General features: G+C 38.0%; 1 protein-coding gene across 1 annotated transcript in view; it reads left to right on the top strand.

Moving 5' to 3' along the window:
- Positions 1-243: 243 nt before the first annotated feature.
- SPDYA (speedy/RINGO cell cycle regulator family member A) overlaps positions 244-15,209 on the top strand; it is a 29,955-nt gene continuing 14,989 nt past the window's right edge. The window contains exons 1-5 of the mRNA XM_045844693.1: positions 244-404; positions 3,696-3,948; positions 5,888-5,946; positions 8,028-8,113; positions 12,678-12,849. Of these exons, the coding sequence (XP_045700649.1) occupies positions 3,714-3,948; positions 5,888-5,946; positions 8,028-8,113; positions 12,678-12,849 (552 nt within the window). The 5' untranslated portion in view covers positions 244-404; positions 3,696-3,713. The remainder of the gene's footprint in view (positions 405-3,695; positions 3,949-5,887; positions 5,947-8,027; positions 8,114-12,677; positions 12,850-15,209) is intronic.

The raw sequence follows: 15,209 nt of genomic DNA, 5'->3' as shown, positions 1-15,209 counted from the left end.
CATATAGTAATTTTAACATAGCAGGGCCGCTCCATCAAGCTGAGAGGAAGACCGATGGCTCCGACACACGCCTGACTTTGTGTCCAAAAGAAAGGGATTAAATTAGGACTCCTTCCTGGGGAGATCACTGACCGTCGTGGTGTTTTCTTTTGGCAAGAGTGGAAGCCGGGCGGGATAACGGTAGGTCCGCAGACGGCGGCGCGCGCATCCTCCGGCCGGCCCCGCCCCCAGCGGCGGCCTCTGAGCTGATTGGCCCGCGCTGGCCCCGCTCTCCATTGGCCGGAGGTCTTCGAGCAGGTCGTGCAGCTGTGGAGCGACCTGCGAGCTACCGTTTGAGGCCCGGGGGCGTCTGGGGGAGGCTGACCGCCCGCCCGGCCCTTGTCGCCAGCCCCAGGTTTTCGCAGGTACCTTAGTCCCGAGTGTTCCCGGCGACTCCTGGGTCGGTGGCGCCCGGTCCCTTCATTCCCTCTCACACCCAACCAGCCCTTCTTTCCACCGGGTGTGAAGACGTCCACCGGGTGTGAAGACGTGGCGGCGACTCTGCCCCTTCCTTACACTGCACACTACCGCCCACGAGTCCCCTCTGTGGCTTCGCAGGGACGAGGGCACACCCTTCCGAGCAGCGGAGGCCGGGGCCTGGGGGCCGGGCGGGGCGTGGGGGTGCGGGGGTAGGACGCGAGCGGCTCGCGGCGGTGGGCCGGGGCGAGGCGGGGGGCGCGGGGAGAGCTGCCGGGACTGGGCATGGCGGGCCGGGGCCGGTCTGTGGGGTCGCCCGGCGCCGCGCTCCCGCGGCCGAGCAGGTGGTGCGGGCTGCTGGGCCGGCGGGGGCGGGGAGGGGACGGCCCTGCCGCGGCCTCCCTCACGCAGCCCGGGGTTTGGCTCTGCGGGGCCCCTCGTTCGCGGCCCCGCTGACGGAGTCCGCGCGCCGGTGCATGGTGGGGGGGGGGCGCGCGGCGCGGCGCGTGGAGTAAGACCGGCCTCCGGCTCGCGTCCCCTGGAACACACCTGTTCCCCGGCGGCGCCTGCGCGGGAGGGCCGAGCTTCGACCGGCCGGCTGCGCGTTTCCGCGCCTCTCGCTCGTTTCCCAGCCTTTGCGGGGACGCGCTCCTTGCGTTTGCGGCGCCGCTGGAGGCCGCCTGGCCTCCGCTGGGAAACAAACTAACCAGCGCGCGGGGCGGGGCGGGCCGGCGCAGCGCGGGGCGGCCGAGCGAGCCGCGCCGCGTGGACGCTGCTGGGTCCCGTCTGTTCACACCCTCTACAGAGCACACTTCGAAGTGCTGTGTTTCTTCACGTCTAAACCACGCGTATTAGTCCAGGGGAAGCTGGGTTACCCGTCCCAGTTCGCTGAACGGCGCCCTTCCCGTAAAAAAGACGCGGTGCCGGTGCCGCTCCGCGGCGCGTTTCGGGGCGCGCACCCTCGCTGCCGTCCTCTCCCCCACCGAGCGGGGGCGGCCAGCCTTGCCCGGTCACGGGCCGCTTTCACGGAGCGCTTGCTGTGCGCCAGATTTTAAAGACGGAAACAAAGGCCTTTGGTAGCTGGGCGTCCTACGGGAGGAACCTGCCCCAGCAGTGAAGCAGCGCGGGGGCGCGGAGCGAGGGGGCCGGAGGCCGGCTCGGAGTCGGGTCTGTTCGTGTTCGCCGGGTCTCCGCGTCCGCCCGGCCCGCCCCGCCCGCGACCCCGGCCCCCCGGGCGGCTGCTCTGCTTCGTCCTCCCCGGTCGCTGCCGCCCTTCTCCAGCCCGTCCCTCCTCCCGTCCTGCCCGGTCTCCGTCCCGCGTGCCCCGCCGCGTGGCCGGGGCGGGCGGGGTTTCTGGCCGGCCTCACCGAGACTCACTCCAGCAGCGCGGGAGCTTCGGGCGCTTGGCCGAGGCCGCTGGCGTTCCGTGGCCTTTGCAGACGTTAGGGGGAAGGTTCAAAGGCGAAAACTGTGGGGACTTGATCATGGCCCCGGCAGCGCCAGCGACGCAGCCAGAATGTTTTGCCTAAATTTGCTGTATTGTTTTTCAACAATTAGACTCTGTGGTTGTAACGGAGAAAAGTGCTATAGTCGTTTCGGTGAGGATTCTGTGTTAAGAGATGTTTTAGTTTAGCACAAAGGTGAGACGTCCATTGTTTTATCCACTAAGTCATAATTTATTGCGCGCACTTTTACACTGCAAATGCACGAGTTAAATTTTTATAAAGTGTAATGTGGTAGCTGTGTTTATATATATGTTTTCCTGGCAAAGTGACAGTAATACCGGACTGCTTACCACGTGTCATGTGTTTTATACGAGATTTCACTTAATCTTCAGAACAGTTCTTCAGTGACTACAGAATGTGGGGCTGTGGTGTCCCAGGCCTGGATTCAAGTCCTGGCTTTATCCCTCCCTGACTGTGTGGTAATGGGCAAACGTGTTCACTTCTCTAAGCCCCAAGCCTGTAATCTAGAAAATAAGAATAAAATGACACCCACCTTATAGAGATGTTTTGAGAATTAAGTTAGATAACGCATGTAAAACTTTCAGCGTAGTGACTGGCACATATTAAGTGTTCAGCGTAAGGCTCTGCAGTGGAGGCTTACCTGCCTGTCCTCAGTTGCGCATGGATGTTGCAATTAGATTTTTGTCAAAGAGGCAGACAGGTCTCCAAACTGCTGCTTCCATTGTGCTGTTCGGTGACACACCGCCAGACACTCCCTACATGACGTGCAGAGAGAAGACATTGTTCGGATGCCTACAGATGAGCTGTATCTGCTTACTCTCCCACCACCGCCAAAGAACAACCCCCACGCCCGCCAGACATTCTATTCAAGTATGAATTCTGGGGCGACTTTTTTTCATGTTGATGGAGTCCAAGTAAACTCATTGAAGGATTTTGCCTTATGAGCACACATGGTAGTAATTATGTATATTGTTAAAGATCAATGCATTAACTTTGTTTCAAGTTTTATTAGATTATAGCAATGTACATTCGTGTACACTTATAATCTGCCACTCAATAGCATGCTCCTATACTCAAGTTTAAATATTAAAGTGATCAGTTTATGAGAATCTCTCAAAATACATATACTGTATATCTCTTCGTTAGAATTGCTTTTAACTTTTTAGAAAATACCAATAAATACTATTGAATAAGTGAATTTTGTAACATATCAAGGAATTACCAGTAAGAAAATATGTTTTTGTGTGTGGGGGGTTGCTTTTTAATACAATACTTTAAATTGATTATAATTAAGTTATGCAAATAGTTTGCCTTGATCTATTAAAAAATTGAGGTGGTGGCATATAAAAACCATATGATAAAAAATATGTAAGGAAACAAAAATTTGAGGTGGCATATAACAATACTATGATAAAAAGTATGTCGATACAAGCAGAGTAAAAAATTAATCAGGAAGAAAGACTACCTCAAAAAGATTATAAACTCAGCATAGCTTCTATAATTAACTTTCAGATTTGGTTTTGAGTTCCTCAGTCAAAATGGGGTATAGGATCTTATTTCTTGGGAAGAGGAGGTATATCAGTTACCCAAAGAAAGCTTAGCATTTCTTAGCACTGAATTCTAAAAGCACTTTCTCATGTGAGTCACTGTCACAACATTTTAGTAGCAAGTTCAGTAACATTTCCCAGGACTGCCTCTGGTGGTGTCATTAAGTTAGTTGTTTTTATATAGAAATAAGAGTGTGATAAGTAATTGTATGTTTTACTTTTACAGGAATCTTGGGAAACCAAAATGAGGCATAATCAGCTGTATTGTGAGACACCACCTACTGTTACTGTTCATGTAAAATCTGGGTCAAGTAGATCACATCAGCCTAAAAAACCTATTAATTTGAAGCGCCCTATTTTTAAAGATTGTAGGCCAGCATCTGAAAAAAATGTGCAGATTAGCAACAAGTCTAAACGCCCCAAAGGACCCTGTCTGGTTATACAGCGCCAGGAAATGACTGCTTTCTTTAAATTATTTGGTAGGTTTAAAATATTGAAATAATGGTAATTAGAGAATACTTTAAAATGAGAGACTGTAAAGATTTATTATTTTCATAATAAAAGAGGATGCTGTTATTTTCTGTCAGATTTCTCATTTCCAACCAAATCTATGCTTGTTTCACTTAGTCTTTTTAAATGTTGGGTTTTGTTTGTTTTGATTTTTTTGGATTAGAAATTCAGACTCATCTCACTTCTTGACTACTTAAATCCAAGTGTCAAATGTAAATCCTGGGCAGTTCAAATTCAGAGCATGAGTTCTCTTTGACCTAAAGTAAAATACTATATAAACTCTCAGCCAAGCCAACTGTCACAATTTGAGGGACTCCCAAGACTTTCAGTGCTGTAACTGAGCAAACTGGGAAGGTTAGTCAACCTAGAGAAGTTTCAGTATTATATCTGGGGAATATTGTTAACAATTAGCTATGCTTTATTATCATGCTCATACAGTAAAAATCAGTTTGAATTTGTTCAGACTATGACATAGTACTACTCTGATTATAACATTTTTTTAATCACCAAAAAGAAACTTCTTTATAGTATTTTTACTGGTCAAGGAAGTTTTTTTTTTGTTTGTTTGTTTTGAGGTAAGGTAGTAAGGTAGACAGGATAAAGGGTAAGATAGACAGGTTCTGGTAAATCCCTGTAGGAATGAATATCCCAATGAAGGTAACAAGCTTCCTTGTTTATAGAGAAAGGCAGATGGGTGTACAAGGAGACACTTGAGAACAAGTGTATTTTCCCTACTTAGGGGACAGAAGATTTTTAAAACAAAAAGGGCAAGCTGGTTACAATGTAAAGAAAAGAAAATGAGGTAAGAAGAAAAAATATAAGTAATGTAAGTAGAAAAATGTTGAACTTACAAGGATATTCCCAGTCAGGATCTATAATGCTGTTACAGGTTTGCCTCTCCATTTAAAGTAGCATAAAATTATTACCCACAAACTTCTTTTATTATTCATAACTAATCATGAGAAATAAGAGAATATTCCTGCCTATACCATTTTAGGTAATTTAAGAAATAGAAGAAGAATTAACAAGGCAGAAATTAATTATTCTCTGAAAATCAGTACTTATTCTTGGAACTTTTCATGTATTTGACTGTATCAATATCTCTAGGATGTAAAAGTTAATATAAAAAAGTTAAGTTTTGTTACTTAAAATGAAAGGAGAAAATGAAAAAAGCAAATTTTCTCAGATTTTATTCTACAACTACCCATATATTTTGGGATTATAAAATTGAAATAAGTGTGTTTGACCTTTTTAGATGTTATTCTCTTTTAATAGCATTTTTCTTTGTTGATCTTTTTGTCATAATACTCAGTTGCTTCAAAATTAAATTTTAAGTAATGAATTATGAATCTTTATATAGATATTTTCATGTGTATTGGATAATATATAGCTGGACAGAGATAAATAGGAAGACAGAAGAATGCAAATCTAAAAATACCCTGGGACCTAAAACAAGAGAGGATAAAATATTTAGAAAAAATAAAACACTTAAAAAACAGTATTCATTAAGTCATTATTTTGTAAAGACTAAATTCTCTCAGATTCTATTTATACATGTTAAAGATTGATTTTGGAAAGTAATAAATAGCTAATCTAGTACCCAAGACATCTTTTTTAAAGAGCTGTTGGGATATTCAGTACATCAAACACTTCTGCCATTCCTGATCCAATCTGAGCTATACTATATTAAGGAAACTCAGATGGTAAACTGAATAATAAAGCAATAATTTTTTGAATAGTGCTTGCAATGGTAGATAAACCAAAGGACTGACAACTATACCTCAAACAACACTGTTCCAGCCATTTTTGTTTGTTTCTGAGCATTATGTTTAATCTCCTTATTTAGAAATTCTTCAAAAGGAAACATTCTATTTTTAAAGGACAAGTCATATCTATCTTTTGTTGTAGATGATGATTTGATTCAAGATTTCTTGTGGATGGACTGCTGCTGTAAAATTGCAGACAAGGTAAATTTAGTAACAATGTAGTCATTAACAGCATTTTTATATTTTTAGACCATTAGAACTTGAATGAAATCTTATAAGAATTTCATATTACGTTTAGGAAAGGAACTACCTTGTACTGCTTCTTCAAAGTGGAATCCTTACACATTAATTTTTTGAAATTAGCATATACTATAGGTTAATTCTCTATTTCAAGGAATTATAGAATATTACTGATTAGATTTAAAAGACCTTACGACTATATCTGTTTGATTGAAAACAAGAAACAGTATAGACTTAATATGTTTTGACCAGAATTATTACCATTTTTCAGGGTGTAGAGAAAGAATATTCTGAGATTCATTCCACTAACGCAGTCTATTACACATTTTAATAGTTTGTAAGTAACTTAGATAAAACAAATCCCAAAAATCTTGTAGAGCAAAATTAGTTTATCATGTTGTGTATTTAGGAATCAATGTTTCATAAGAAAATTATGCTAACTTGCATTCTAGGGATTGTGATGTTTCTATACCCTAAAGATTTAGCTGAACAGTTACAATTTCAACTTTGTAAATGCCATTTTAGACCAGGTAATCATATCGGAAAATTTGGTATGACTTCACATCACACTTCCTGTGCCAACTGATAAAAAAGGGAATGAATGGAAAACTAGCTTATGATTAAATACCCACCAAGTTAATACTGATATGAACTTTTTTAAATTTCAGGTTTAAGGTAACAGATAAAATTGGAGAATCTTTTTTTTAAGTTTGGGAAATTTCAACCATACATAACTTAGGGTAGAGATGAGAACAAAGACCTTCCGTGTGCCTATCCCACTGTAACAATCAAGTATTGACCATCTTTTTTTTTTAAATCCTTACTGGAGGATATGTTTATTGATTTTAGAGAGAGAGGTAAGGAGAGGGAAAGAGAGAGGCAGACAGAAACATTGATCAGTTGCCAGCTTTGGTGCAGGCCCCAACCAGGAATTGGACCCCCAACCTAGGTATGTGCTCTGACAGGGAATCAAACCCACATCCTTCTGGTCTTCAGGATGGCATTCCAGCCAACCGAGCCACGGGCCAGGGTCTTGGACTATTCTTGTTTCTCCCAATCACTTTCCCCAAAAGCAAATCGCAGGCATCCTAATATCTTATCCGTTAAGTGTTTCAAGATGTATCTCTAGAACATGGTATCTTATTAAACATCATCACCATGTCACCAACACTTTTAAAAATTAATGGTACTGCCTTAATATCAAATATCTAATTCATGTAGCGTTGTTTTAAACTTTATGATTCTAAGGCATTACAGTAATGAAATTTGTTGGACAGCAGGGGGCAGTGCTTTTAAACTAACTAACCAGGAGCACTGTATTTTAACACTATTTCAAGAGTCCTCTACTGAAAATTACATTAAAAACTTGGAATTTTTTTTATGGCCAATCCTATGAAGGTAGGATGAATAGGCATTTTATGAGAAAGAATCTGATACATCAGTATTATAACTTGTTTTTAAGTTAACAGCCAGAACCTGGCATAGTGTGTAAATACCAGGCTAGATAAGTGTCTTTTTAATAATAAATTTAAAACACTTTTCTTCAATGAAAATAAAGCCATGTTATCCTAATGTTTTGGAGTTATTTTTAAAAGATTATGTTAAATAGTGAATATGAATGTCTGTAACTAAAAGAATTCAGGGGGAAAATTGTATATACACATACATCAGGCCAATGTGGCAACATATTAACAATTAGTGAGTCTAAGTGTAGGATGTACATTTATTTATTTTATGATATCTCTATATATTTGAAATTTAAGATAGGAAAAAAAATGGGTTTTGGTTATAAAAATCTTGGCAATAAAATTTAGGAGTTCATTCTAGTTACAATCTTAGTCATGATATAAATGATTATGAATTATTTCTTACTGTTCACATGGATTACAGGAAGCCAAAAAATAAGGACTCAAATAGGTAATTCTATAAGAATAAATAATGCTTAATTGTTTTAGCCTATTGTTCTTAGAGGTAACTATTTTAAAGTAGTTTTACTTATGAAAGCAAAACATTAATATTAACTTTTAATTTTTTCCCTATAGTATCTTTTGGCTATGACCTTTGTTTATTTCAAGAGGGCTAAATTTACTATAAATGAGCATACAAGGATAAATTTCTTTATTGCTCTGTAAGTATGCTTTCTATTAAGTGATTTTTTGTGGTAATTTTTTATAATATATATGATAATTTATTTAACACAGCATGTTTTAAACCTCATATATATCTTTGAATAGACCTTCCTATATAAAAGCTGTACATTTTTTACTTTGACAGAATATTTTATGTTTTTGCTTTCTGCCTAAGATTTATTATTAAGTATTCCACTTGAATTTGATTGTACTTTTTATATTTTTCAGAGTGTTTCATATAAATTGTCCCAAATTTTCTTCTTTTGGACTTTTTTTTTAAGCCAGGATGTTTTGTTTGAAATTTCAAGTTAATATATAATAAAAAATCATTATCGTCATTGTTCTTTCACATTGAACAACTTGCAGAAAATGCTCTGGACATACTCATTGTGGATTTCTGTCTATAACATAGGAATTATTCATATCTGATACCTATAGTGTCCTCTCATTGTTTCATTTAACACATTGTACTTTGACCAAGGCATATTGTTTTCCAGTTCTTCCACTGACTTTGTATTAGACAGTTTATACTAGTTTTGTCTATTAAGTGGTCTTAATGATATGGCTTTTCAATCTGTAGGTCAAAATTCTGCTAGAATCAATGTAAATTAAAAATATGTATCTCAGTCTCAAAACCTGTTCTACCCAGAGCCTGGATATAGTACTGCAGTTGAAAGTGTATGAATATAATTTGAAGTACTTAAATAAAGAACTACATATAAAAATATTTAAGGTGAATACCACAACTGTTACAACTAAAGGATAATTATTTACTCAAAGTCTCTTTAGTTCAGACTCAAAGGATTTGATCTCCGCATGTTTTCAGGAAACACATTTCCTCATGCATGGGGAAAAATAAATTCAGTATAAAATTTGGTGATAATTGCTAAATTGAGGGAATACAATAGTATTAGTTAATACTGAGTATTGTTACAAGGCACCACAAAAGTTTTTATAAGCTCATTTAATCTTCACTATGAGATACATTTTTCAATTATCCCCATTTTACAGATAGGGAAATTATGACTCAGATTAAGCACTTTCCAAGATCACAAGTTAGTAAGCATCAGAGCTGGGGCACATATTCATGTGTGACTTGCCAGTGGCCAAATTCAGCCATTGACCACTAGCTATACTGCTGTTGACATGTCTCTTAGTATTGCATTGTATTTGTATGTTGGTGCGGTATCTATTTTGTAGATTTTTTTTTCTCATCTGAAAATTAACAACAAACCAAAAGAAGCTTTAGTTTAAGTCTTACTAGATCTCTGAAATTGGATTTGTTTGACTTTTTTAAAAAAGTTATTATCAGTAAAGCACTGTATCACCTTACATTATGAGGTAGTCTGTGAGGTTGTATTACATGTTGTATTGTAAGCTTCATATTAAAAATAACATGAATTAAAATTTTATATATATTTTTGTATAGTCTGACTCAATAGTTGTTCTCCGTATTTTCTCAATTAGTCACAATTCTAACTCAAGTTCTATTCGTTTCTATATATTCTTTTAACACTGAACTCAATTATCACTCTTCCTTATCTCTTTTACAGTTATTTGTTTCACACTCAGTTGCCTCTTTGACTTGACTATAGGCTCTTTAAGGGCAAGGAGCATATATCTTACCTGTTTTGCATCCTTACCTTTTTTGTATTGCTAACATACAAGAGGTTCTTAATTCTTTATTTGAATAAACATAATTAACTATTGTGCAAAAAATCTGGACTCTGCTCTAAGGAAATCTTAACTATTTCAAATTGGAAGGGAACTTATATGATGCAGATATTTCAACACACTGAACCTGAAAAATTGTTAATCTAGAGTAGAATCATCATAGTACATTATAGATTTTCCACATTTCACTTAGTAAGTATGAAAGGGACCAATCTCCCATTCTATCTTCCCTTTACTAAGAATGATTAGGAAGCCCTGGCTGGTGGGGCTCAATGGATTGAGTGCTGGTGTGCAAACCGAAAGGTCACCGGTTCGTTTGATTCCCAGCCAGGGCACTTGCCTGGATTCTGGGCCAGGTCCCCAGTTGGGGGTGTGCGAGAGGCAACTGATCAACATTTCTGTTATACGTTGGTGCTTTTCTCCCTGTCTTTCTCCTTCCCCTCTCTCTAAAAGCAAGTAAATAAAATCTTTAAAAAAACTATCAGGGATACTAAAAGTAAGAAGTTACTTTAGGTAACTTTACAGAGGACAGGATTTGAGTCATGTAACTAAATGGGCTTAACAATAAGGTGCTTTATAATAAAGTAACATTAATATATGTACAGTTATTTTAAGGAAGGATAAATAATATGTAGATACTCATTTTATAATTAATGTAACTAAATATGATTATGTACAAGATTTTAAAAAGTACATAAGAGGGTATGCAATTAAGAGTAAGTCTTCTTATCTCAAGACCTTGGCCTCCCTCCTCAAGGACAATTAACTGTTTCATGTGTATCTGTCTAGAAATAATTTTCAATACATGAACCAGTATGTATATTACATGAATAGAAGGGTACTCTGTCCTTCTGTACCTTTTAAAAATTTTAATGTGAAATATGTACAAAAGAGCACATGGTATGTGTAGCTATAGTTCATTTTTATTGCAGAATAATATTCTATTGTTGCTTATATATTTGACTTTTTTCCTACCATCTTGTTCTATACTTTCTGTATGTCTCATTTTTACCTCTTTCTTCTTTCTATTCCATTGTTATCTATTTTTTTGTTGAGATTTTTAAATTTTTATTTTCTGATACCTTTTTTGCCTTTACTTGTTCAAATGCTATGCAGTCTATATCTATTCTTTTAGCAATTACCCTAGTTATTTTTTAATTAATTAATTAATTAATTTATTATTTTAGAAAGGAAGGAAGGGAGAAAGAGAGGGAGAGAAACATCAATGTGCAAAAGTTAACATCAATCAGTTGCCTCTCACATGTTCCCAGTTGGGGACCTGTCCAGCAACGCAGGCGTGTGCCCTGACTAGGAATGGAACTGGTGACCTCTTGGTTCGGTTCGCAGGCCAGTTTGCAGGCCTGTGCTCAATCCACTGAGCCTTACCAGCCAGAGCACCCTTGTTATTTTTAATCACACAACCTTAAGCATTTTAATGCCAATCATCTCCTTTCCCAACTTATATTTTCTTGTTTTGCAATTCTATAGTTCTCTCTGATGCCCAGAAAGGATTGTTGTTTTATACATTCAACGTTTGTCTATATCTACACACATATTTATGTCTTTGCTTCCTATTCCTTCTTGTATCTCAGACCTTCCACTTAGGATCATTTGTCTTCCTTTCTGACTGCTTTTAAGACCTCTTTCTTTGTGTTTATCTATTAACTCCAATATCTTCAAACTTCAGGGTCTGTTTCTCATAATGATGCCTTAAGTGATTTGTAATTTTTTTTATTGTAAGTTCATTTTTCTTGGAAAGTCATCAAAGGGGGCTTGTAAATGTTTCCAATGGGAAATCTGCTCCATTCTCATTTCTGTTCTATGTTATTCAATTTACTTTTTTTTTCCTGACTGCTTTTAAGATTTTCTCTTGATCACTCATTTTGAGCAATTTTATTATGATGTGTCTTGGTGCTTTGGGCTTCAAGGAGCTTCTTTGTGGGTTTATGATCTTCATCAAATTTATAAAATTTTTAGCCGTTTATTTCTTCAATGTTTTTTCTGTTCACTGCCCTTTATGGACTCCAGTTTCACCTTTATTAGGCTACTTGAAGTTGTCTCATGGCTCATTGATACTGTTTATTATTTTTGTTTATTTTTCTCTGAATGTTTAATTTTGGATAGTTTATACTGTTATGTATTCAATGCACAAATCTTTTCTTCTGCAATATTTAATTGGCTATTAATTCCACAGAGTATATTTATCATTGTACACATAGTTTTCATCTCTAGAAGTGTGTCATCTTATCTTTTTGAACATCTGGAATAGTTACAACCATTTTAATGTTCTTGTATTTTACTTCTACTATGTGTGTCAGTTTGATTAATTAATTGTTCTCCTTATTATGGGTCGTGTTTTCCTGCTTCTGTGTATGCCTGATTCCATTCAAGCAGTTGTCAGGACACTGGTTTCCATTTGTGTATAATGACAATACCTGATCATGGCGAAAGACCATAACAAAGGATTAGAGGGAACAGTGCCTAACATTTACCCAGGGTTGGAAGTAGTGTCTGTTCCAGCCAGACTGAAAAATCTCATAACTCACCGGATGTTGAGTAGAGTATTCAGGAAGGTCTTGCCTCACTAGCCCCAGACTGAATATTGCTCCAGATCTATCTACCAAATCATAAACGTAAGACTTGAAAGGATTAGACTGTTTCCAAGTAACTGCATCCCAGAACAAAGCTCAAGATTTATAGGAATACACAAATATTCAGAACTTATTAAGGAAAATTCACTGTATCTCTATTTTCGACCTATTATTTAATTATGAGTAAGGCTGAACATCTTTTAATGTGTTTATACTGGTTTGCATTTTTTTTGTGAACTGCCAATTCCTGTCCTTTACCTATTTCTCTTTTTTTTGAGTTGTTGGTCTTCTTTGTTAGGTACCTGGCTAATACAGTAGAAGAAGATGAAGAAGAATCCAAATATGAAATATTTCCATGGGCTTTAGGGAAAAACTGGAGAAAATTGTTCCCTAATTTCTTAAAGCTAAGGGATCAACTCTGGGATAGAATTGACTATAGGGCTATTGTAAGCAGGCGATGCTGTGAGGAGGTAAGATTTTAACATATTGTATGTATGTATATAATCTCTGTTTTGTGTTCATAGAATTTTCCTTGTCTTATTTTTTAATGTGCTTCAAACATTTTAGTTTTTGTATATATAAGGGTAGACCATTAACTTGATGGCTGCCATGAATACAACTTGTGTATTATGATGTTGATGTTTTAATTTTATACCACAAGAATTTAAAATTAGCATTTGTGTTTTTCAGAGCAGCCTACTTCTGTAGTATTTTTATTTAGTGTTTAGTTTCTCTTATTTAAAAAAACATCAGTATATTGAACAAGGATAGTGCACACATTTCAAAATATCACTGGAGTTGAATAATAATTTTCATTAAATAAATTATATAAAATTTCAAGTCCCTAAGACTGAAATATGAATTGCATGACATAAAATTTATATAAATTTAAATATGTTTAGAAAAAATTCCTTTTTTTATATAGAACACATAGTTTCCTTGATGCCAGATTTTATTAAGATGAAGCAGAAAGACACTAAAAATTAAAAGATTGATTATTTTATCTAATGATCTAGTGTTCAATAAAGAATAAAATTAATGTTTCAAACTAAAAAATATAATAGAGTAGAAAATTAAATGATGGTAGTGAGCACTGTAAGCCAGTACTAGTTCAGAAAAGTTTGGTAAATGTGAGCCAGATAATACTAGACTTAAATGAAGTCATATCCATTAAATAGACTAAATACCAAAACAGACAATAGATTAATGTCAAACCTGAGGGAGAACTCTGGGGTGTGTCACAACTCTCTCCAGAACTAATCATGTTAATTATATTTATTAAGGAGATAAATATATAGCAAGTATGCATATTTGTAGATTAAAATAGGAGGATTCTTGAATGTTGGGGAAAATGCAAGGATTCAGAGATAACTTAGAAAACTGTGCAGCACGCCAAGTCTTTACAAGATTAAATTCAATAGAAAAATATTAAAAATTGGGTATATAAGGTGCCAATTGGGTATTTAAGGATCCTCATTAATGGAAGGGTTTACATGACTCATTCCAATTACAGGGCATTGAAAGAGTCCTGTATTATTTTTGTTACTATCTCTCCATGTCAAGAGGGGTAATTTGTGCACCTGTTGCCATCCTTGCACGTGACAGTCCAGGCAAGGCCTTATTTGAACACTCACATTTTTTTCAATGCAAACACTTCAAGCCCCATGGAACATTCAGCTAGGAGCATGGAGGGGGCAGGAGACAACACCCATCTCATGGCAGGTTGCTCACCTATTCCTAAGATATGATGACCAGTATTTTTTAAATTGCAACAACTTTAATTTATACTATTGGAGCTGCAATTACCACAGTTGCTGCCACCAGACTATTAAAGAGTCAGAGAATGGAGTGACTTAATGGTGCATGTGTAAAAGACTAAAAAGTTTCAGGCAGCTATAAACTCAGTTGTGTAATGGGTTTACAGAAAAGTTTAGTTTCTCAAGGATTCAACATGGAGGCCTAACAAATCTCTCCACTAATTTTAGATCTATGTATCAAATTTCCTATTTATATTTCATTATCTAGTAGATACCTCAAACTTAATGTACTAAAAATTGAATTTTGATTCCCCCAAATAGACTTTCAAACCTGCTCCTCCTGCAATCTTCCACATATGAATGGTAACTTCATCCTTCTAGTTTAGGCCAGAAAGCTGTCACCCTAGACTTTTCCTTGCATCCATATCTTAAAAAAATAACTGGTCCTGGCTGGTGTGGCTCAGTGGATTGAGCACCAGCCTGCAAACCAAAGGGTCACTGGTTTGATTCCCAGACAGGGTACATGCCTAGGTTGCGGGCCAGGTCCATAGTAGGGGGTACTCCAGAAACACATTGATGTTTCTTTCCCTCTCTTTTTCCCTACCTTCCCCTCTCTAAAAATAAATTTTAAAAATCTTAAAAAAAAAATCCAGCCTCTGCCCTTACCTGTGTGGCTCAGTTGGTTGAGCTTCATCCTGCTCTCTCCACTCCAGCCATAGTGTCCTCCTTGCTGTTTCTCAAACACACCAAGGGCACTCCCATTTCAGGGTCTTTGTATTTGCCATTCCCATTACCTAGAGTGGTTTTCCCCCAGATATTAGTATATTTTACTTTCTCACTTCATTCAGGACTCTGCTTAAATGTTAATCTCAGAGAAACTTTTCCTTACTACCCTATATTGAATAGTGTCTCACTCAATGAAATACGTAGAAGAGTTCACAAATAAACCCTCACATTTATGTTCAGTTGAATTTCGACAAGGGTATCCAGAAAATTTAATAGGGAAAGAGTAGTCTTTTTAAGAAATGGTACTGGGACAACTAGGTATCCACATGCAGAAGAATGCAGTTGGA

The sequence above is a fragment of the Phyllostomus hastatus genome, unplaced genomic scaffold (genome assembly GCF_019186645.2).
Source record: "Phyllostomus hastatus isolate PE091 unplaced genomic scaffold, TTU_PhHast_1.1 phas_contig_402, whole genome shotgun sequence".
NCBI classification, from domain to species: domain Eukaryota; kingdom Metazoa; phylum Chordata; class Mammalia; order Chiroptera; family Phyllostomidae; genus Phyllostomus; species Phyllostomus hastatus.
This window is presented reverse-complemented; position numbering and strand designations above follow the sequence as displayed.